Source organism: Heloderma suspectum, chromosome 3 (genome assembly GCF_057233095.1).
Source record: "Heloderma suspectum isolate Gila_16-S chromosome 3, 16-S_ref, whole genome shotgun sequence".
NCBI classification, from domain to species: Eukaryota; Metazoa; Chordata; class Lepidosauria; order Squamata; family Helodermatidae; genus Heloderma; species Heloderma suspectum.
The window spans coordinates 27,499,249-27,524,506 of record NC_139460.1 but is presented as its reverse complement, the minus strand read 5'-3'; the positions used below and the strand labels follow the sequence as shown (position 1 = coordinate 27,524,506).

Below are 25,258 nucleotides of genomic sequence, written 5' to 3'. Positions count from 1 at the left end.
TTATAAGCCTGAAGATACAATATTGAAATTGATTACTTATGCTGTATTGACCTGTAAGATTGGTAAAAAAAACTTAAGTGATATTTGAAATTTATGTGTAATGTAATTTAAATTTAAGTTTGTTGTGTAAACGTCTGTTTATATTTTGCTTTGTTTTCCTCTGTTTTTGTGTTTTTTCTTCTTTTTTCTGTTTCCTTCCCCTTTGCCCTTCTCTCTTCTTTTAATATTATCTACTTTCTTTCTCTTTTTTTTTCTCTATTTCATTATTGATGGGTCCTCTTAAGAATACTGTAATGTTGGAAACTGTAGAAGATGATTATGTTGTTGGTGTACTTTGGTTCATTCATAAAGATAAATGTAGAATAAAAAGTATTAGGAAAAAAAATGGCAATCAGCAGGATGTGCCCATAGACTTATATGCAAATAGAGCCGTGAATCTTGTGTATGAGTCTATGTGTCCATAGACTTATACACAAGATTCACAGCTCTATTTGCGTATTAGTCTGTGGGCACATCCTGCCGATCGCCTTTTTTTTTTTTTTTAAATGGTGATTGGCATGGAGGAGAACAGCTCCAGCCGCCCAGGTAAGCGGCCCTCAAGCTTCTCCAGAGGATTCCGAGGGGGGGGGAGGAACAGATCACCTCCCTGCCCCCCGGGCGGATTCCCCACAGGAACAGATGGTGGGGAATCCGTACATCCCTAGGGCAGGGAGAACCCTGCAGGGGTGAAAGTCCCTGAATAGTCTCCTTCCCACTTCCATTGGAATTATTTGGGGTTAAGGAGAACTTGGTAGTTTTTGAGTTCATCATGTGGGAGTTTGGGAAAGCTGGCCCACCTTGAGTGTGGGCTTGCAGTGCTTTGTGTATTTTGTCTTGGCCACTTCTTACAGTGGAGAGGCAACTCACAAACACAAGGCATTAATAAGAGTGGGATTTGGCCCTGGAGAGGCCATTTCCTCCCCTTCCTTTGACAAGGAAAAAGGGAACACTCCCAGATAGCACAGGGAGGAGGAAAGGGGGATGGCTCGGCTTGGGGACTGCTTGCATAGCTTTCTACATCTTGATATGATGCTCAGGGGTCTGAGCTGGCTGCACTGTCCCCATCAGCATGGCCATCTGGGAAACCCCGGATGGCTGGATTGGGACCCCTACAGCATGGGAGCTGGCCCATGGGATTGAGGTTCTACAGCCCTCAATCCCACATGCATACTAATGTACGTGAATAAAGCTCCTTCACACACTGGCTGAAAGCACAGGTGGCAGGGGCACGACAACTGTATGCCTCAGAAGTAGGTCATGGGGCCAGCTTGTGTGGACCCAGGACTCACACTTTAAGAACATAAGAAGAGCCCTGCTGGATGAGACCAAGGGTCCATCTAGTCCAGTCTTCTGTTCACACAGTGGCCAACCAGCTGTCAACTGGGAACCCACAAGCAGGATATTAGTGCAAAAGCATTGTCCTGCCCATGTGCCCCAGCAACTGGTGTACATAGGTGTACTGCCTCTGATCCTGGAGATAGCATATAGCCATCAGGACTAGTAGCCTTATCCTCCATGAATTTGTCCAATACTAATGCTTAAAGCCATCCAAATTGGTGGCCATCACTACATCTTGAGGTAGTGAATTCCATAGTTTAACTATGCACTGTGTGAAGAAGTCCTTGCTTTTATCTGTCCTGAATCTCCCACCCAATTGGGAGCTTCATGGGATGACCCCATTGGGTTCTAGTATCATGAGAGAGGGAGAAAAATGTCTCTCTATCCACGTTCTCCACACCATGCATAATTCTGAACACTTCTATCTTTCAATGAGTGGAGGCGGGGGGGGGGGTCGTCATCTGAACCTTTGTCACCTCTGATTGGTTTTAAGTAGCAGATTATTTTTTGTATTTAATTGTAATTTTGTATTTGATCTGAGTGGCTTTGGAAAATTTCTAATAGGAAATATGGAGTGAATGGCAGAATGAGGGGCTGTAAAATGTTGCAGCTTAATCATGTTCAAAAAAATCCATTATTACAAGTGTCCAGGCTCTTGTCCTATACATTTTTCAAGCTGTTTCTTCAGATAGCGTTATTCACTCTCTAGAGAGATGGTTGATGGATGACTGACATACTACCATTTCTTGTGCAGAATTTGATGGATGTACCTACCAACATCCACCCACCTAGCAAAAAGCAGCCCGAAGGAAGAGATGAAATAGTTACGTTTGTATTTCTAAGTGGATCAGAACAAGATCTCCACATTTTGATGTTAAATTCACTTGAGCAAAACATTCATGCTTCCGAAGCCCAACTGGATCAAGGATACATCCTCATCATTTCATATTCTCCTGTCAGTGAAAGTAGCACAAAGAGTTAATGGTCATTCAGTGTGAAGAAACAAACAAACAAACGATTAGCTCACAGTCCTGAGAGCAGGAGGTGTTTACATAAGAGGAAATTACAAATATGAGTAATGGGATGAGGGACAAACTGGAATGAACATGACAAGGATGTAGAGATGCATAGATTTTGTAAAAAACCATTCTGTCTGTGTTTTGCAGATTACCAAGTGCCTTTTGTTACACAGTCCACTCACTGTTGAAATCTGATTTTTCCAATTCCCTGAATTGCAAAAATCCCCCCAAATCGAGCATTTTCATCCTTTATCTTATGGGGGAAATGTGCAGTTTTGGCCAGCGTTTTTCTTATTTTACGTATTTTTCTACAACTAAATGTGCGTAAAATTCCACTGTGTGAACAAAATGCTGGACTAGATGGACCCTTGGTCTGATCCAGCAGGGCTCTTCTTATGTTCTTATATTATATTCTTAAATCTGAACCTATATGATTCCATTGCAGATTTCTCTGACATCCCTGCAAGGATGTCAGGTTTGACCTTTATCTTCTTCTTGTCCTTACCTGTTGTGTTTGTTTGTTTGCACTGTTTGTATACTGCCCATGAGCAACATTTTCTGGGAATGAAACATTCTCTGGGAATGAAAACATAAAAACTATCAAGCAACCACAACCATAAAACCAGACAGAGTGGAACTGACCACAGTATAAAATTAAAATAAATAAAAGCAGCAACAGCAAAACACAGTTGGAACTAAAAGCTCTAAAAGAGCTGAAGATTAAATCTGGGAAAATAAAGATGTTATCACCTGGTGCCAAAAAGAACATAACATAGGCACCTGGTGAGCCTCTCTGGGGAGGGCATCCCACAACTGGGGCACCACCAACAAAAAAGCCCTGTTTCTAGAAGCCACCCATCATATTCCATTTGGCAGGGGCAACCTGAGAATGGCTTTTGAAGGTGACCATAGGGACCAGGTAGGTTGTTACTTGTTTACACTGTGCCATCAATATGCATGGAGCTTTACCATGTAAAAGAGGAAAGTTACCTGCCCCAATGAACTTACAATCTATAATTCAACCCTGGGGAGTCAACAGAGGAAATGGAGAGAAGTAGAGGCAAGGGTAAACAGGGAAAGAGCATGAATTCTGTTGTCTTACCCATGACTGATGTGAGGGTCAAGGTTAGGGCCAGTGCACTCTGTGGTGTGGATCTGGATTTATAACTTCTGCCATAGCTTCATATTATATTTGATATTAAAGTTCTATCATTTCCTGACATGAATAACCGAGGGCTAACCTAAAGCCAGAAGTTTCTATTTTTTTTCTAGCTAAAAGGCTTACGGGTAGCATTTAAGGTTCTATTGTCTGTTATAATCAAAGCTTATTTTGAGTTGGGAATACTGTTTGAGAAAGAGACACTGCACTATCACCTCAAGAAATTTTTTTCTCTCTCTTACCTAGGGTGATGAAATTATTGGCTGAGAAACAGGGTTTTGTTTTTCTTTAGGGAAAGATATCCATCATAGAAGTTTGAGATTGATAAGCTTAATCGAGACTATTGGGAAAGATGCTTCTCCTCAGCTTTTGAACTGTGTCTTCATTTTAAGATGCTATAAGAAAAAACTTGTAATTGCTCCCAAAGTCTGGCCCTAATGGCCCCACTGGGAACAGTCCCAGTTCAGAATACACATGCCAAATTATATGGAGGCATACTAGCATACCAATTTAAGGAGCTCTGTGACATTGCTAATGGGCTGACCCCAAATGGCAACCCACTTGCAGGTGATGAATGTGGGGAGGATACGAGCTCTATCAGCTTTATTGAAAGCAAAGATCTCTTTCCACTTAGCATTGATATCTCCTGAAATATAAGTATGAAACAAGGAGGAAAACCCTCAATATGAGACCCCAACCAACCTAATCAAAGGAGCCACAGATAGAGATGTACAGATTAGGGATGTTGTGGGTGCCTGACTGGGTCTGGGAGTCCATTGGGGGAGTCCTGCTATAGGCTAGTCTATTGCATGAAAAACCACAGATGCAAATGCTGTCTGCTACGCCATTTGCAGCCATAAAGCCCTTAGTTTAAGCTAAATGCAGCCATTTACGGCTGCATTTAGCTTAATCTAAGACCTTTATGTAGGGATGTCAGAGAATTCCGCCACAGATCTCGGTGAGGCCAAATGCCAGTGCATTCAGCCCCCCGAAATCCGTGGTGGAATGAAGCCTCACCCACCCCCACGAAAGGCACGCGAAATGGAGCACTTACCTGCTGCCGTTCGTGCTGCTTTGCGAATGGCGGCCTCATCTGCAGCCGCCATTCGCTTCTTCATTATAGCTGTGATAGGCTATGTAAATAATTACGTAATAATTGCAGCCATTTGCATCCCTGTGGAGGCCGTGATAGGATACGTAAATATTTATGTAGCCTATCACGGCAAAAAAGGGAACACAAATGGCCGCCGCTGTAGCCGCTGCCATTTGCGTTCCCTTTTTTTGCCGCAATAGGCTACATAAATATTTACATAGCCTATCACAGCAAAATACAGGGATGCAAATGGCGGCAGCTACAGTGGCCGCCATTTGCGTCCCTGTGCAGCCCAGCGGCCAGATGTCCGGCTGCAGGCGGCCCCAGCCAGCTCTGCTCCGCAGCGACTCCGTGGAAGAATTCTCCATGGGAGAATTTCAGGGGGAGGGACGGAGCGCCTCCCCCCCACCGCCAATGTCATCCTTCGAAAAGGTAAGTAACTTTCATACATCCCTACCTTTATGGCCGTAAATGGCATAGCAGGCGCCATTTGAATCCGGAGACAGTCAGCCTCAGCCAGCGATACAGCAATGGAGGTTGTATTGATGGTGCTCCGGAGCTGGCTGGTGGCTCCACAGAATCGCCACGGAGCGAAGCTGGCCAGCTAAGATTACGGGGGGAGGGACAGATCGCCCCCCCCCAAAGGCAGATTCCCAGCCGGAATGACAGGTAGGGAATCCGCCCATCCCTAAGATGTATATATGGGTATGTATGTATGTATGTATGTGTGTAGATATAGATAGACGCACACACACACATATTACAAAAAACAGAATGATAGTCAAAATTAAAAATATATAAATTTTATACTGAGAAGTATATACACACCCAGCTGAGCTGGCTTATACAAGTAAATGCACGAGGTCTCAAAGTAACATAGGGCCAATCATTTCCTGAGAGTACAACAAGGTGTAGTAACAACCAAATCAAATTAAATACAAAAATCTCTATGTGACAAGGATGGGTTGTATTTAAACTACATTCAGTACAGAGATAGCAATACACGAAGTCTCCAATTATAATACACAACTTGCTATCTCAAAAATGTGAAAGGGTGTAACGTCTACCACACAAAAATTGAATACAATGCAATTCAGAATGTCTCTTTACAACAAATAATGGAAATAGTAAACAATAGTAATTTGATAACAACTCCGGAATCTGCTGTCGTTTCTGTGCTTCATCAGGAGAATAAAACTACTGTTTATTTTATGGGGGGAGGAAGCATTCTGACAGTTTCCAGTGTGTGTGTGAAATGATTCAGACTGTTTAGGGAGGGCAAGGGAACACTTAAGGGATTTGCTGTGGTCTGGTGCCTCTCTCTCTCTGTGTGTCTCTCTACTTTAAGAATCTGCTCCTTGTGGTAGCAGTGACTGGAGAAGAGCTCTCCCCGCCCTTGCCCTCGAAATGACACTAGCCACAAGCAGCAGGTTTTTTTAAAAAAGTAAAAAGAGATAGAGAGAAAAGAAAAGTCCTCCTGCCAATGTCACAGTAAACACCCTTAAGTACTCCCACCCTTGAATCCATCCTAAAATCATGCACACTCTTTCAGGTAGCCCCCCAATCCATCCCCCTTTTTGCAAAACAGTGATTCAGAGATGGTTCATCCACATGCAAACACAACCAAGCTGTTCTCAACGTTATGGCCTCGTTGTGGATTATTTACCTGCAGACACTACTTTCCATATCATCCCTGTTTGTCACTGCAATTTGTAGAGTGGCCCAACAGTCCCAGAGAAGGAAAGCATAGAATATATGCCCGTAAAATATGCTGTTATTATACCATCTCTGCTTGGTCATTGCTGTTTTTAATGCAGGCTCTCAAGCCACACATCATTTCTTCAGCTGGTATATGTGATGAGAACAAAATTAAAAACAACATGGGTCTCCATTTGTTCCTAATTGCTCTGAGAACAATGGTGGGAAGTAAAGGTGGGAAGTTACTTGGCCGACAGATATCAACTGAATCATGCTTCAGTTGACTTTGGGCAAAGAGAATGATTCATAGCATGAGCGACTCTTAGGAACCATAACAACAAAGGGTTCCTTGACACCTTAAAGGTTTTAAGAACAATGTTGGGGACACTGCTAGAGGCAAACAGGGCCTGGCTGTCTCTATCTTGCTCTATTTGGCATCTGTTTGGCCATTGTTGGTAGTAAAGATGTGTGTACAAGCAAAATTTGAATTCGTCAAAATACTCCATATCAACAACCCTAGGTTGTTGATATGGAGGCCCTTGGGCAAGCAACCCTCAATGGGCCCCATGTCTCAGGGAGTCTACCTTCTCACCGCTATTGTCACCCCCTGCTATTCCTCCTCATATTCTTCCTCCCCATTGCTCCTACTTGCTTGTGTAACAGATACAGAGCCAATGAGCAAGAAGGCCATGGCATCTACTGCTCCTCCTTCTCACCACCACTGTTGTCTGGGCCAGGTGAGGCGGGTGAACAAGCAGGTTGCAATGGTGAAGAGGAGGAGCAACTCCAGAGGACACTTGTCAGTGGGGTCCTGCTGGAGTGTGGCCCCATGGCAGGTGCCAACCTATGCTGACCCTTGATGCCAGCCCTGAGTGTGACCCACAAGATGAGGAAGAGCATGGGAATGACTTTCTTCACACACCTTCCTCCCCATCAGTAGCAGTGGGGAATTCTTCATCACCAAGGGAGACTTGTACACCCGCATTGGCTGCATACAGCCTGTATGTAACCCATATGTAATTTATAAGAACCAAGGACAGACTTTATCTTCCCATGGAGCTCTGCAGTTGTCTACATAGTGTTGGTCACAGTGCCCAGTGGGAATGTCTGTCACTGTCACTGGGAAATCTGGTTCTTTCTTGACTTCACGGAGTTCCACAGCGTGTACAACTCGATTTGCATTTGCGGGCTGAGTTGCAGATCTTTGTCCAAACTCCAGGGACTTCTTTGTGCAGTTTTTCACAGGTTCTGCAATTTGCACAAATTTCTGAGCAATTTGCACAAATTTGGCTGTAATGTATGCAAATTGCTCAGAAATTTGTGCACGTTATAGAACCTGCAAAAAAATGCACAAAATGCCTGGGAAAATGCACAAAAAGCCCCAAGTCACAAGCTGCAGCAGGAACCCAAACAAAGTCTGGGGAGCTAAACCTAGGAAAACCCATAGAACTCCACCCCCAAATGGATTTCTCCAACATCCCTAAATCCCATTGTTGCAGCTTATTTACAGGCAGTGGTGCAGTGGTGAATTTGGAAGTGGAGGAGCTTATCATGACAGTTTCCATAGCCACACGCTCAAGGAGAGTCCAAAAGAAGCTGTATGTTATAGGTGTCTGTTGTGGGTCTTTTGTAAAGCTGATGGGTACCCATTTAAGACCAAGCCATCCCAAAATACTTTCCATTACAACAGGGATAGCTCACAACAATGTGGTGTTGCTGGGAAAAGCCATTTCTCCCTGGCTACTGTGAAGATTGCAGCTAAGCTCAGAGGAAACACGGAAGATTGACGGGGGTGGCTGGTGATGTCAGTGTCCCTGCTAATCAAAAAGTCCCAGTGGTTTGACCCTGGGAGCCATGGATCCACTATCCCACTCTTTACAGGTTGATAAAAGAGTTCTTGTGGGTCCAGACTTTGAGAAAGCTCTTCTTAATCAATGTATATATTTGTCCATTTATTGTAAAATTGTTCTTTGTTAGCATTTTTTTAATTGCCCTCCTATTCTGAACCACATACTAATTCCTACAAGTTGTGATTACTAACAGAGAGCAATCACCTCACAGCCTTGTACCGCAAAGAAGAGACAATCAACGTCTTGGAGAACGGCTACTTCCACAGCCCTCGTTTCCCACACAACTACCCCAGGAACCTCTTATTGACATGGAAGCTACTTTCTCCAGGGAACGCAAGGATACAGCTGGTGTTTGATCATCGATTTGGACTGGAGGAACCAGAGAATGAGATCTGCAGGTGAGTGGAGGATGGAGGGGAGTGGATTAAAATATTAATCATACCACTGCAACAGGAAAACAGAAATAAAAGAGCAATTGTATGATGCCAGCAGAGCATTCCAGGAACCATAGGATTCTTCAGCATCCCATCTCCAAGTCCATAAACCAGGGGGTCCCCAACATGGTGCCCACAGGCAACACCAATGGTGCTCACAAAGCTCTCCACTCTCTGCCTTTTTTTAAAAAAAAAGGTCCCTTGGAAATCCTTGGAAAACAATTATGTCATTCTTCTTTCTCTTCCTTTCTAGCCTTGCTATTTCTATCCCCTCTCCTCTTTAGATCATTATTTCTCCTCCATTTATCTTCTAGCCTTGCTCTTCCCCTACCCCTTTGCCTTCTTGTTTCCCTCTCCTCTAGCTTTTCTATTTCTCTCCCCACCTCTTTACCTTGCTGCTTGTCCCCTCCCAGCCTCTAGCCTTGCTGTTTCTCTCCCCTCTACCCCTTTGCCTTGCTCTTTCCTCCTCACTTCCAGCCTCCAGCCTATTTCTCTCCCCCAACACCACCTCTTTAGTTCACTTCTGACTAGCCAGGCCCTCAAGCAGCCATTCTGTGACCAGCCACATCCTCCAAGGGAGCCATTTTGTGCTGGTGCTCACAGCAGTTTCTTACATTCCCAAATGTGTCCACAAGTCCAAAAAGGTTGGGGACCCCTTCCCTAGACAATGTTACAACCTTGGAAGGGGGGCTCCAGAATCTGATCCCCCTCTGCTCCTGTCCCCTTGCAACCACCATGGAAAGAACTACAGTAGCTTTCAGAGGTCACATAAGTGATTCAAAGGACCTCATAGAAGTCTGCAAGGAGGGATTATGATGCGGGGAGGGGAGGGAGAGGCCAGGATATGATGTTTCCTATGGCATCTTCAACCCTAGCCCTCCCCCACCAGCACGACTACTAGACGGGCTCAGAAAATCACCTCCGTTTCTCCTTTCCCCCTGCTGGCAGCAGCCCGGCAGCACTGAACTGGATACATGGAAACCTCTGGGATCAGACGCTTCCATCTACCAAGGGAGCAACTCATAAGATTGTGCCCCAAACCAAAAATCCAGTTGGCTCAGCTGCCTCCTTGGTACATTTGAAGGGCTTGTGGAAATTTCATGGTAATCTATTAATTGATTATTGATTGCAGTTATGGCTTGCATAGCAACATAAAAATAATAAAATCACAATAAATGGAATAAATATTTTAAAGAAATCGTTAGGATCTTTGGCTTGGGGAGGTGGTCAGAGATGACCCTGGGCTGTAGAAAGCCCAGCTGGAATGGAGCAAGGGTGTGGTGTACCCTCATCTTCCTCCCTCTCTCCTTGAATCCTTCCCACAGGGCAGTTGATGGTAGATGACACTGCAAACTTGAGCAGGCCCTGAAGTTTTCTTTGCCTGCCTGCCTTTCTCCCTCCCTCCCCCCCTCCCCTGGAACATAGGAAGCTGCCTTCTACTGAGTCAGACTATAGGTCCATCTCTCCCGGTATATTTGACACTGACTGGCAGTGGCTCTCCAGGGTTTCAGGCAGGATTCTTTCCAGTTCTGTGTGGAGATACCACCAGGAACTAAACCCAGGGTCCTTGCTAAGCATGTTACAGGAAGCCAGATTCTGGCTGAACATCAGGAAAAACTTCCTGAAAAGAACTCCTGGTTCGGAGCCATGTCGCCCTGGCAGCGTTCTGCGGAGGCTCTGTAGGACGCTATCTCAAACAGCTTTTAAAAGGTTGAAAAACCTTTTCATCTTCCCCTGGAATTAAAAGGGGAAGCAAGAGCAGCATCTGGATGAAATCTTGGAAGAGCAGCTTATTTTGCGAAGCAGCAGAAGGGTTGCTCTCCAAGGTACCCTGCCAGAGCTTAGACATCGCTCAAAGTTGTTTTGAAACTCCTATCTAATCAGGAGCACACAGGGCTGATGAGTTCCAAATGTAGTTATTAGTGTTTATGGACTAAGAAATACGAACAATATTTGAGGTCCTGCAAGATCTGTTTGAAGAGAAGGATGGCTACATCAAGGAGGAAAAAAGGAGCAGGGTCTCCGCCGACCCCCCCATACCTCCCATGGTAAAGGCTCCAAGAAGCAAAGGAAATACAGGGGAGTTACTTGCTCTGATAAAAACTTTGTCTTCACAATTTGCTGAACAGGCTAAGAGGCTGGATACAATTCAAAATTCCATCACCGCCCTGCAAGGGGCTGTGACTTAATTAACACTTCTTGGCAAAAAAAAATGGAGGTGAAGGATAACGAGCTGCAAGATTGGGTGGCAGTGCAGGAGATTGCATCACAAGCTTTTTATAACAATTTCTCTGTCAGAATCTCCCAACTTGAGGCTTTCACGCACAGGGCAAATGTACATATTATTGGTATCAAAGATCTACCTACTGATGAAATTTGTCTACTTTTGTAGATAAGCTTCTGCATGAGATACTCCCTGTGTCATCTGATTATTTACTTGATATTGAGCAGGCATTCCGTGTGCCAAATGCCAAAGGGATTGGTTATACGATTATAGTCCAATTTGAAAAATCTCCACAAAAAATTATATCCTGCGTTTGGCAAGAGGGGGCAGAAATCTTTTTTGGGGGATCAAAACAGGATAATGTTATTTCCAGATTACACCAAAGAAGTTGCTGATAAAAGAAGGCAATTTACCAAGATGAAAAACCTGGCAAAACAAATGAACTTACAATATCATTTAAAATATCCTGCTACATTTTGCATTTTTCCTGAAGGTCAGATGAAGAAGTTTCGAAATCACAAAATGGCAGAGGTGTGACTAATCGGAAAAACATGAGTCTTCTGTTCCAGCCCCATGAACTGGAATTTATAAACATGTTTTGTCAACTGGCTATGTTTAGTCTGTAAGATCCAGGCTAGGCCAGAGATAATTGCTCATATATCTCCAGCTTTTTTCTCTTATATTTTTTTATTTTAAATCCTTTTTTTAAAAAATGGATATGATATACTGTACTTAAATCTACTGTCTTAGGGTGTATAGAAATGTGCACACTCATTTACATATCTAGTACAAAATATATTAGTGATTGTTGTAAGGTTGATTTTAAGCTTTATTATTATATAACAGTAAAAATGTATTAGTGATTTGTTATTACTATTACTTATCCTTTTTAATTTTCTTCCTTTTTATTATTATTACTAACATTATTATGAGACTTTGGTTAGTAATATTTTTGGTTGGTTAAATTGTTAAGTTCTACTATTATATGTTAACTGAAGGGCAATATATGGTTATTGGAAATGAATTGTAGGCCTGCTTCTTTGCTATAAGACTGATGATATGATATGATATTGAAATGTAAGGTTGATTATCTATGCAGTACTGAATTGTAATATTGCCAATGTTATAAGTTTAACTTTTAAGTAGAATGGTATTTAAAGTTTGTGTGAAATGGAGTTTAAAATTAATCCTTTTAAGTAACTTTTTTATATTTTTTTCATTTTCTTGCTTGCTTTCTTCTTCCTTCTCCTTCTTTTGTTTTCTTTTTTTTTTCTTCTCTCTTTTTTGTTATTGCTGTGTCCTCCTAAGAATACTGTACTGTTGGGAAACTGTAGATAATGATTAGGTTGTTGGTACTGTTTATTTCATTTATAAAGATAAAAAATAGAATAAAAAGTATTTAAAAAACAAAGGGAAAACATCCTGACTGTTAGAGCAATACTGTTGCACAAAATGCTAGTTTTGTCCCCTGGAGGCAAGTTCAATTTGCCCCAAAGAGGACAGTCAACTTCAGGCTGAGTCCAACTTGATTTTATTGTTCGCAAACAGTTCGACAAAGGAGCTCACGCTCAAAAGCAGAGTCAACCCTGGGCAACTCCCATGCTACAGTTTTATCACTTCAGCTTGCATTCCTTAGCCAGTGTGTCACTTTGATTGGTTGCTAGCCATTTGCCTAGCTAAATTATCTTAGGGTTACTGCTCACTCATTCCAGGCATGCGCAGCTCTTACAATACTACGTGCTGCTTAAGGCACATACAATGGCTTTTCGGTTACCTTTTTACTACAATTCCCCCCTCAAAAGGCTTTTCCTCAAATTTATACTTTTTTGGTCCAGCGGTAGACTACGCACTTAAAGCGCAAACTATTATTGCTGTGGCATTGACGGTTTTCTCTAAACAGCAAGTGAGGCCTAGGATGCCTTTGTTCTAGCTACTAGAATGTGGACAACAAAAACACATTTTTTGGTGTATGTCTGGAATTTGAACTTTTGGAACTTAGTTTTGTTCAGTTCATCAGGAACCCTTGAAACAAGAGTGCCCTCTTTCTGTAGAGCTACCTGTGGTTTTCTAATTAAGGAAGGCGACAAAGTAAAGTTTCCGACAGTTGATGAGTGTTCGTAACAGAGAGCAACATTATCTCTACCCAGCATAAACATAAGTTCAACATGCCTCTTAAACTAATGTTTTTTGTTGTTGTTTTACTTGAGTGGGGAGTGTTGAGACAACTAAACTTAAGAAGGAGAGAATAATGTGCATGAGTAAGCGCTAGGAGAAAGCTGTCTCATGAACAAATACTAGAGTCCCTCCATGGGTTCATTATTCCAATGGCTGCCTTCAGGTGGGTCAGCTTCCAGTGTGACCCTCTCTGGTGCAGGTGATGCCTTTATTCAGTGTGATGAATCCACTTCTTCCCTTTAGCGACTTTTATAGCAATGGCAGTGGTAAGTAGGATCTGAAACGGACCCTTCCACTTCTCGGTAGGTGGTTCATCTTTCTAGGACTGGATTAGCACCCAATCACCGGGATTGAGATTATGCACTGGAGCGTCTAAAGGCCAGGACTGATGAGGTGTCACAAACCTGTGAAAACAAAACAGACTGCAAGGTAGTAACATAATCTTGAATCTTAAAACTCTTACTTCTAAATTCACATTTAAGCTGTCAGCCATAGGTAATATCCGAGGTGGGCGCTTATATAACATTTAAAGGGTGTTAATTTAATACTTCCCTTGGGGGTGCACCGTACTCGAGTCAAGGTGATTGGCAAGGCCTGTGGCCTTTTAACTTAGTCTTTAAACAAATTCTAGTGAGCATTGTCATTAAGGTGCAGTTTATCTTCTCAACTTGACTTGTGGATTGAGGTTTTCAAGGGGGGTGTAGCTTCTTGTTAGTTTGTTATGCCTGGGCCACTACTTGCATCACTTGTCCAACAAAATGGGGCCCCTGATTTGATTCAGTCTCTTCAGGTAACAAGAGCCTAGGGATTACTTTTTAACAGGATCTTGGCTACTGTCTGTGCGGTGCAGTCAATTGGTTTTATTATTACTAGCAGGTACCAATAGCCATGAGTCTGGGGCAACTCTGAAAAGTCAATTTGAAATCTCTGAAAAAGATAGTAAGCCCATGGGCAGCTTCTCATTTGAGCCGGGGGCTCAAACATCTTTGAATTGTTTTTGAGGCACAAAGAGCAATTAGCCACTGCTCTCATGTCTTGCACCAACCTGAAGGAGGTGCTATCTGCCTCAGGCACACCCAAAATCAGGATGTTAAAGGGGGATGATCCCTTTATTAGCTAACCATAATTTTTTGAACTTCTCAATGAGCGGCTTCAAGCCTGCACGGGTGGCTTTCTTCAGAGGATACTGCCTCACGCACATAGGTCTCTCTCCCCTTTTAAAGAAGATTTTAACTGGTGTTATGCATTTGCTCGGGCAGGGGTTCTGTCTGCCCACACACATGGATCAACATTCTCTAAAATCTCAGTCCCTTTGGCCTCTGACACAATCTTGATTGCCTGAAGGGCCATCTGATAATTTGAGCCCTGCTTTATTGGCAGCTGTACTACAATCTGATCATCACAGAGGATTTCAGCTTGCAGTTTTGTCAACAAATTTTGTCCCAAGAGGGCAACTGGGCATGCGGGTGAAACTACGAAGGCATGTTCCAGTATGTTATTTTTAATCTTCGTGAGGAGGGGCTTACACACGGGCAATTTAGTTTTTTTTTCCCCTTCAATTCCTTCTACAGCTACATGCTTTTCACTTTCTCTTGCCGGGGGGGGGGGGTGCTTCATAGGGATCATAGAAAATGTAGCTCCAGTATCTACTAGGGCCTCACAGTCCCTGCCACCAACCCTTACTTTTACCTTGGGATTCTCCCGAGCGTTTGTTCGTAGGGTGGTGACCTTAGATCCCGGTTCCCTTCAGCTAGATTCCACCCCCCCCCCGAGGATTCTGCCCGCGTTTGGCAGCCTTCAGGGTGAGTCTCTTTTCTCTTCTCTTTCAACTGTGGACAATCTTTCTTCCAATGTCTCTTCTCTCGGCAATACGCACATTTATCGAGCCCCGGTTGGCCCTTTCCTTTTCCATCCCCCCCGCCCACCCCCGGTTGCTTCTGTATTTTCAAGCCATGGTTTATATTTCCGCCCAGGGCGGCTGCCAGCATTGCCTTTTCTTTTTTCAGGAATGGCACTCTTTTTATGTGCTCTGATGTGCACCATAGCTACTTCTTTTGGCTTCATCAGGGTATCTAAAAATTTTATGATCTAGGGTCTGATAAGGCTAAAGCAGGTGATGATATTAAGGCTTGCTTCAATTTAAGAAAAGCCTTTTTTATTTTAATTGCCCACGTCTAGTGGGTAATATTTTTGTCAAAGCTTCATATGGGGGCTTCGCCCCTTTTTATGGCTGCTATAGCCCCCCTCTTGTAAGAAGCACACTTATCTTTTGGCTTGTCTGTTCTGCAGATCATGTTTCAAACTCTCTGTGCCATGCACCAGCTTTAACTCTTTATTTGTCTTCCCTGCAAGTTAGGCTGTTTGCCATCGCTTCGACAGAGACTCCCTTGCTTAGACCTTCTTACTAATCTCGATGACACACATTTGGGATAAGCTCTCTTTCTTTTTTTTAAAGCCTTTTTGTCTGCTACTTTCTTCTGCCTTCTTTTATACCTTTTTCATATCATTAAAATCTAACACCATGACTGGAAAACATTTGTTTTGCATCGCAGGGCATGGTGGAGCAGATCTAACAATTATACCACTCCTCTGACTGCATGGTCAGTGCCTATGAAGATCAAGGGAAGGGCATTCTCCTACATGCAAAGAGTTCCAAGCCACCATTTTTGCATCGGCAACTCCACGCTGCATGAGTTTTGGCAGAGTGTCAGGTTTGCCTCTGAGCAAATGGAACATCAGAACAGTTCAGATTTTGAGAAAGCACTGGAACATGTGGGGCAGGAACTTTCTCAGGCTTCAGAAACACAGCTGGGCTTAGAGGTATCATGGGAGGGGGGAGTCTTTCCCTCTCACCTCTTAAGTTAAGAGAATTTGCTGCCTCTTTTTCTTCTAAATGGAAACTCATGTTGCAGTTTCTCTTTAAACTTCTTGAAGGCTGTTTCCTTTGTAGTCTGTGAATCTCTAGAAATTTGCATCTGTATGCTTCATTAGGGTAAATGAAATCAAAGCCATGGAAATTATAGAATCATAGAATAGTAGGGTTGGAAGGGGCCTACAAGGCCATCGAGTCCAACCCCCTGTTCAGTGCAGGAATCCAAGTCAGAGCATCCCTGACAGATGGCTGTCCAGCCTCATCTTGAATGCCTCCAGCGTGGGAGCCCACCACCTCCCCAGGTAATGGGCTCCATTGTTGTATTGCTCTAACAGTCAGGACCCCTTCATGGATCACTGCCTTGTTGTGGCGAAGGAGCTTGCGTAACTCAGTGAAGCCATAAGCTATGCTGTGCAGGGCCACCCAAGACGGACAGGTCATGGTGGAAACTTCTGACAAAATGTGGTCCACTGGAGAAGGAAATGGCAACCCACTCCACTATTCGTGCCAAGAAAACCCCATGGAACGTATCACAAGGCTAAAAGAGATGACTCCGGAAGATGTGCCCCTCAGGTCGGAAGGTGGCCAATATACTACTGGGGAAGAGCAGAGGGTATTTCCAAGTAGCGCCAGAAAGAGTGAAGCGGCTGGGCCAAAGCCGAAAGGACACTCAGCTGTGGATGTGTCTGGTGGTGAAAAGAAAATCCGATGCTGTAAAGAACAATATTGTTTAGGAACCTGGAATGTCAGATCAATGAATCAAGGTAAGCTGGAGGTGGTCAAACATGAGATGGCAAGATTGAACATCGACATCTTGGGAATCAGCAAACTAAAATGGACAGGCATGGGTGAATTTAATTCAGGTGACCATCATATCTACTACTGTGGGCAAGAATCCCTTAGAAGAAATGGAGTAGCACTCATAGTCAACAAAAGGGTGGGAAAAGCAGTACTGGGGTACAATCTTAAAAACGATAGAATGATCTCAGTACGAATCCAAGGCAAACCATTCAACATCACAGTAATTCAAGTCTATGCCCCAACCACTGATGCCGAAGAAGCTGAGGTTGATCAGTTCTATGAAGACCTACAACACCTTCTAGAACTAACACCAAAAAAAGATGTCCTCTTCATCATAGGGGATTGGAATGCTAAAGTAGGAAGTCAAGAAAACACCAGGATAACAGGCAGGCATGGCCTTGGGGTACAAAATGAAGCAGTACAAAAGCTAATAGAGTTTTGCCAAGAGAACAAGCTGATCATAGCAAACACTCTTTTCCAACAGCACAAGAGGCGACTCTACACATGGACATCACCAGATGGTCAATATCGAAATCAGATTAATTATGTCCTTTGCAGCCAAAGATGGAGAAGCTCTATACAGTCAGTAAAAATAAGACCTGGAGCTGACTGTGGCTCAGATCATGAGCTTCTTGTTGCAAAATTTCGGCTTAAATTGAAGAATGTAGGGAAAACCACTAAACCATTCAGGTATGACCTCAATCATATCCCTTATGAATATACAGTGGAGGTGAGGAATAGATTTAAGGGATTAGATCTGATAGACAGAATGCCTGAGGAACTATGGACAGAGGTCTGTAACATTGTTCAGGAGGCAGCAACGAAATCCATCCCGAAGAAAAAGAAGTGCAAGAAAGCCAAGTGGCTGTTTGATGAGGCTTTACAAATAGCTGATGAAAGAAGGGAAGCGAAAAGCAAGGGAGAAAGGGGAAGATATATGCAACTGAATGCAGAGTTGCAGAGAATAGCAAGGAGAGACAAGAAGGCCTTCTTAAATGAACAATGCAAAGAAATCAAGGAAAACAACAGAATGGGAAAGACTAGAGATCTTTTCAAGAAAATTGGAGATCTCAAGGGAATGTTTTGTGCAAAGACGGGCATGTTAAAGGACAAAGAAGGCAGGGACCTAACAGAAGCAGATGAGATTAAGAAGAGGTGGCAAGAATACACAGAAGAACTATACAGGAAAGATCTGAATGTACCTGATAGCCATGATAGTGCGGTCACTGAACTGGAGCCGGACATCCTCGAGAATGAAGTCAAGTGGGCCTTAGGAAGCATTAGTAACAACAAAGCTAGCGGAGATGACAGTCTTCCAGCTGAGCTATTTAAAATCCTAAAAGATGATGCTGTTAAAGTGCTGCATTCAATATGCCAACAAATTTGGAACACTCAACAATGGCCGCAAGACTGGAAAAGGTCAGTTTACATTCCAATTCCAAAGAAGGGCAACGCCAAAGAGTGTTCAAACTACCGCACAATTGCGCTCATTTCACATGCCAGCAAGGTGATGCTCAAAATCCTACAAGCTAGGCTTCAGCAGTATGCGAACCGAGAACTACCGGAAGTACAAGTGGGGTTTTGAAGAGGAAGAGGAACTAGAGATCAAATCACCAACTTTCGCTGGATCATGGAGAAAGCAAGAGAATTCCAGAAAAACGTCTATTTCTGCTTCATTGACTACGCTAAAGCCTTTGATTGTGTGGATCACAACAAACTGTGGCAAATTCTTAAAGTGATGGGAATACCAGACGACCTTACCTGTCTCCTGAGAAACCTGTACGAGGGTCACGAAGCAACAGTAAGAACCAGACGTGGAACAATCGAGTGGTTCCAAATTGGGAAAGGAGTACGACATATTGCATATTGTCACCCTGCTTATTTAACTTATATGCAGAGTACATCATGAGAAACGCTGGGTTGGATGAATCACAGGTCAGAATTAAGATTGCTGGGAGAAATATCACCAACCTCCGATATGCAGATGATACCACCCTAATGGCAGAAAGCAAAGAGGATCTAAAGAGCCTCTTGTTGAGGGTGAAAGAGGAGAGTGCAAAAGCTGGTTTGAAACTGAACATTAAAATAACAAAGATCATGGCATCTGGCCCCATCACTTCCTGGCATATAGAAGGGGAAGAAATGGAAGCAGTGACAGATTTTACTTTCTTGGGCTCCAAGATCACCGCAGTGCAGACGGTGACTGTAGCCATGAAATTAAAAGACGCTTGCTCCTGGGGAGGAAAGCTATGGCAAACCTAGACAGTATAGTAAGAAGCAGAGACATCACCTTGCCGACCAAGGTCCGTCTAATCAAAGCTATGGTTTTCCCAGTAGTAATGTATGGCTGTGAGAGCTGGACTATAAGGAAGGCTGAGCGCCGAAGTATTGATGCTTTCGAACTGTGGTGCTGGAGAAGACTCTTACGAGTCCTCTGGACTGCAAGGAGTTCCAATCAGTCAATCCTAAAGGACATCAACCCTGAGTGCTCATTGGAAGGACAGATACTGAAGCTGAAGCTCAAATATTTTGGCCACCTAATGCGAAGAGAAAAGTCTCTGGAAAAGACCCTGATGCTGGGAAAGACTGAAGGCAAAAGGAGAAGGGGACGGCAGAGGATGAGATGGCTAGATAGCATCACTGATGCAATGGATATGGACTTGAGCACGCTCCGGGAGAGAGTGCAGGACAGGAAGGCCTGGCGTGCTATGGTCCATGGGGTCACGAAGAGTCGGACACGACTGAACGACTGAACAACAACAACTGTCAGGAAGCTTTTCCTGATGTTCAGCCGGAGTCTGGCTTCCTGTAACTTCAGCCCATTATTCCGTGTCCTGCACTCTGGCATGATCAAGAAGAGATCCTGGCCTTCCTCTCTGTTACAAACTTTCAAGTACTTGAAGAGCGCTATCATATCTCCCCTCAGTCTTCTCTTCTGAAGGCTAAATATGCCCAGTTCTTTCATTCAAAGGCAGCTTTTTAGCTGAGTGTTGAAATCACAAATCAAACTGTACACTGAGCTGATCACAAACAAACACACAATCTACAACAATGGGAATTTAAGGCTATGACAAGCCTCACAGTACTTTTTATGGCAAGTCTTTAACTTTCCAGAGTTCCAGTCTATGTGCAGAGTGCCTCTCAAAAATCTGAACAATGATAGATCTAAACAAAGAAGGCTTTGGGCCATAAAGACTGGGATGTTTTTAACAAAAGCTCCCTGTCTCTTCATCAGTTCAAATGGGGAAGGTGTAACCTTACACCTCTTCTAGATTCCTCCACAGATAAGAACAGAGCAGTGCTGCTCAGCTTTCCAGCTGTGATGCTTTTCTTGTTTTTTGCAAATCTCACTCTTTTGTCAGGTCCTCACATATACCTTCCAGCCTCTCTGCTTGCTGGTTGCTAAACCAGCGGCAGTGAGGGAGGTTAGGTAACTCCCCCTTGGCTCTGCTCGGAGCAGGCTGACAGAGATAAGCTTACACAGAACCTGATATTTTAAGAACTTGTTCTGTCTTTGTTTCTTGATTTTGCCACAGTCTTTAAGACTTCAAACAAATCTCTTTCTTCAGAAGTTGCAACTTTTTCAACTGCTTTTGCTTCTTCTAACGAACTTGGATATGGTGGTAGACAAACTGTCTCTGGAGGGCCCCCTCCCTCCCCCAACAACCTCTCCCCCCAACCTAACAGACCGAATAAGATGGGGGGGAGATCAGGGCACCTTGGGCAGGGTCTCCCAATCTTCAAGCTCCTTCCGTGGGGCTTGAATCGGGGAGAAGAGGGGCTTTGGGCTTTACCTCAGAGCATACCATCATGACTTTACAATACTGAACTTTATATTCAACCTTTTCTCGCCTTCAGTGGATTTTGTTTGGCACGTATCCAAATGCCAATAACCCCACTTTCCCTGAGGCAAATCTATCTCACTACTTGATTCAGACAGCACCCAGGGTCTCTTGCCCCTGCGGTCCTTTGCCAGTAACACTTTACACATTTACACATCCGTAACTAAGGGGGATTCTTTCCGCACCAATTCAACCAACAATCAATATAGGGGAATTGATCCCATTGCCCATTATTCACCACATTTTTATGTACAGCATTTACAAGATTTACATCGAAGGATCCTATGTCTGGCCAACTAATTCCAAATGCTGGCCAGTCCGGTTGGCAAAAGAAGGTCAATTTACCCTTGGCCATCTTAATTCTAAAATCTCTTTTGAACTTCCTAAAGTTCTTGAGCATGCATTCAGTGGGGTTGCAGAGTTTTCTTAATGGGAGCTACCCGACCCCATTGTGCCTACCTCTATTCAAAACCATACACGGAGCCTGACAAACCTCAGATGCTCCGAAGGCAACTCAAACAGAAAGACACAAGGGAAATCAAATACTTACTCCGCCCAGCACCCTGGTGCCATCCCTTCGGACCCATTCAGTCTAGTTGACTCAATCAATGGAGTCCATGCCTTTAACCTCCCAAGTGTCCCGACCCCCGTTCTCTGGTGCCGTGGCAGACCTCAAAGGCGGTCAGGCGCGCCCAACGGGCACCTTCGCCAGTCTTGTTGTTTGACCCCAGGATGGTCCAAGGGGACTCCTGACTAGCTTGCCAGATTGTTGCACAAAATGCTAGTTTCGCCCCCTGGAGGCGAGTCCAATTTGCCCTAAAGAGGAGAGTCAACTTCAGGCTGCATCCAACTCGATTTTATTGTTTGCAAACAGCTCAACAAAGGAGCTCACGCTCAAAAGCAGAGTCGACCCTGGGCAACTCCCACACTACAGTTGTATCACTTCAGCTTGCATTCCTTAGCCAGCGTGTCACTTTGATTGGTTGGTAGCCGTTTGCCTAGCTAAATTATCTTAGGGTTACTGCTCACTCATTCCAGGCATGCACAGCTCTTACAATACTACGTGCTGCTTAAGGCGCATACAATGGCTTCTCGGTTACATTTTTACTACAATACGACAATGGAACCAATGACCTAGGGAGGTGGTGAGCTCTCCCACACTGGAGGCCTTCAAGACGAGGCTGGACAGCCATCTGTCAGGGATGCTCTGACTTGGATTCCTGCATTGAGCAGGGGGTTGGACTCGATGGCCTTGTAGGCCCCTTCCAACCCTACTATTCTGTGATTCTATGTGCTCTACCAACTGAGCCATGGCCCCTCTCTCTCTCTCTCTCTCTCTCTCTCTCTCTCTCTCTCGGAATTCTTCAGTTGATGGTAGATGGCCCTGTGGGTGGGGGAATCCACCTACATCTTGGCTGGAAATGTTAACAATATGTCTCCCCACAGCAAAATTAAACACTTTCTCAGTGGGCTTAGTTTTCGCAAGCGGAAGCCTCTAGCTGTGGATTTAAGTGAAGCGGCTGCAAAAAGGACATAGTTGTTTGACATTGTTCCCTTCAAGCCATGAGTTTGGGAATTCCATGCAGCCTGCAGGAATTCTGCACGCCATCCAGTACACTGAGGAATGGGAAGGAATGGATGAGGAACAGACTGATGAATGACTAGAACAATTGCCTCTATGCAGGATTTGTTCTTTTTAATGTTTATGTTGAATAAAGATACCATTTGGGCTCATTTAGGCACACAAAGGAGCCATATTCATAGCTGCAATGGCTGCTTTATGGGTCTTTTGCTTCCGCAGACCATTCAAAGCATATGGATGAATTTTGGTCCATAATAAATAATCCACCAAGTCCTTTGGGGTATTTGAGGGGCTTCTTGCCAAGGAGAGATCCAAGCATGGCTGCACTTCACATGACACCTTTTCAAAGACAGGTCTCCATGTAATCACCCTAGCATTTAAAAGGGATTTTTAAAAAAACTTTGACGTTTCAGGTTGTACTTCTCTGCAGCCGCCATTTCCCTCCTGATAACCTCTGTAGAACAAGTACTCGAATTGGGTGGATAGGAGAAAAGAAATGGGATGCTCTCATTTAAAATAAGCCTGTAGTCTAGTCATCATCTGTATAACAGTGTAAACTAACCTGGCACCCTCCAGATTTATTGGACTACAACTCCCATCACCCCCAGGCATTACACACACCCAGCACATCTGGAACGCATCATGTTGTGAAGGCTGGTGTACGGTATTTGCTAACTAGATTGAATTAGTACATTCAGACTCTGAGAAAATTACAGGACGTTATCCATTGCTATCTGGAAAAGAACAGACTTACTGTCAATCAGCCTTCCCCAACCCGGCACTCTCCAGATGTGGGCATAGTCCAGGGAATAGACTGAAGGAACATGAGGCAGCCACCTTGCTGAAGCTAAGCAGGTCTGAGTGTGGTCACTGCTTGGAGGGGAACCACATGTAGCCACCTTGAGTTCCACAGTGGAAGAAAGGTGGGATATAAATGTAATAAATAAAATACAATAAATAAAATAAAATAAATGTGTTGGACTGCAACTGCCAGAATTCCCACCCAGCATGGCCATTAGAATTATGAGAATTACCTGTAGGGATGGATGGACTCAGCCACCCAGGTTTGTCAGGTGCTCGCCAAGCTGCCACCACCGCCTGCCCCTACTCATCGTGCCATGCAAGCTCACCTCAGCAAGTGCCCAGTGAGACCATTAGTCACTCTAATGAAGCTTCTGGGCCATCAGAAGAGCAGCCCCAACAGTATTAGCACTCCTTGTACCCACAAGCCCTTGCCAGAGTGAGATGACATCAAATGTCCCCAACCCGGTACATTCCAGATGTGTTGGAATACATCTCCTACAGTGGTGGGGATGATGGGAGTTGTAGTCCAAACACACCTGGAGGGTGCCAGGCTGGGGAAGGCTGTAGTGCAACATCATGTAGTATAGTTCGTGGGGGGGGATTGTGGCCACTAGCCAACAGCCACTGGCAGGAGCCCTCCACAGCCGGAATGTTTTTCCACCTATCTGATTATGATTTCTTCCTGAATGTCACCCCCACCCCCATGGCCAAAATTTAACAGGGGATCTTGCCCTTCCACTTTTCCCCCTAATTTCAAGGCAGAAGCTTACAGTAGATTGCTTCCATCTCAGCCCTAGCCTGTATAAGAAACTTGTTCATACCCACTTGTTAATCTGTCACCTGACCTTTGACTCCAGATATGACTTTGTGGAAGTGGAAGATATATCAGAAATCAGCACACTGATCCGAGGACGATGGTGTGGATACAAGGAAGCTCCTCCCAGAATAACATCCAAAACAAACCAGCTGAAGATAACCTTCAAATCAGATGACTACTTAGTGGCTAAACCTGGATTCAAGATTTATTATTCCCTAGTGGTAAGTAACACGGCCGCTTGTTTGGATAAAACAAAGATTCCAGCATGGAAGAGATGCAGACGTTTTGAGGATGGCTAGAGTAGCATGCCTTAGAGCAAAGAAAAATTAACTGTCCGTACATATTTCATTTCCGACACTACAGATCAAAGTAGGATGACCATCCTTACATGAAAGAAGAAGGTAAGGGGAAGCTATAAACCTCATCACTCCTCACTTTAATAATGTGTTTCAGAAATGCTATCACTTTCTGGGCTGAAGTGACATGCCGAGGGCAACGAGAAAGACCCCGAAGAATAACAATGGAAACCGCTTCTCTTTTTCAGCTCCAGCCTGCTTTGCATGTGAGGTCAGAGAGGGTGGGAGGAGAAATGCATTTGCGGTTTATAACTCATGAATCGAAACAAGACACACACAGGTCATATACAAGAGATGCTGCAGACAGAACACAGCACGCTTTACAGGATGTCCAATTGTTGTTGTTGTGTTATATTTATATCCCACCTTTTCCCCAATACTGGGACTCAAGGCGGCTTTACAACATTAAAACATTTAGGCTTCATTATTCCTCTCTAGGATGGAGGCTTTGCATGTGTACAAGCTCACTGTCTTGATGAGACTGAAGACTTTTGATTTGTTATAGATAGCAAGATTTTTCACCCAACTGGGTAGATCTATCAGGAGAGAGAAAGAGAAAGGGGGGGGGGTGGATAGCAGTGAGAGAGTTGGATGAGGAGTGAACAGACCCAGGTTCAAATCACCACTCAGCCACAAAGCTCATTGGGGGACCTTGGTTTGTTCACTGTCACTCAGCCAAATCTACCTCAAAGGGTTGTTGTGAGGATCCAGTGTGTGGGGGAAGTATCATGTAAGCCAGGGGTCCCCAACACTTTTGGACCTGTGGGCACATTTGGGAATTTGAAAAAAAAAAAAACTGCTCTGGGCACCACCACAAAATGGCTTCCAAGGAGGGTGTGGCTAGTCACATAATGGCTGCCATGGCACCATGGCTAGTCAAAAGTGAACTAAAGAGGTCATGGGATGGGGAGAGAAAAATAGTGAGGCTAGAGGCTGAGAGGGAGGAGGAAATAGCAAGGCAAAGGGGTAGAGCAGAGAGAAGGAGCAAGACTAGAGGCTGGGGTGGGGGAGAAACAGCAAGTTAAAGAGGTGGGGAAAGAAATAGTGAAACTATTTCTAGGCTAGGAAGGAGGGGGAAACATCAAGGCAAAGGATAGAATGGAGAGAAAGAGCAAGGCTAGAGGCTAGAAAGGGGGAGAGAAAAGCCTACTCTTA

At 44.1% G+C, this 25,258-nt stretch overlaps 1 protein-coding gene across 2 annotated transcripts in view; it reads left to right on the top strand.

Annotated features, from left to right (window-relative positions):
- Window positions 1-25,258, top strand: part of PDGFD (platelet derived growth factor D) — a 255,669-nt gene that overhangs the window by 144,827 nt on the left and 85,584 nt on the right. The window contains exons 2-3 of one of the 2 annotated variants that reach the window (XM_084842694.1): window positions 8,408-8,594; window positions 23,788-23,968. In XM_084842694.1, the coding sequence (XP_084698820.1) occupies window positions 8,408-8,594; window positions 23,788-23,968 (368 nt within the window). Of the gene's footprint in view, window positions 1-8,389; window positions 8,595-23,787; window positions 23,969-25,258 lie in introns of both variants that reach the window. The other variant, XM_084842693.1, reaches the window with a different exon arrangement.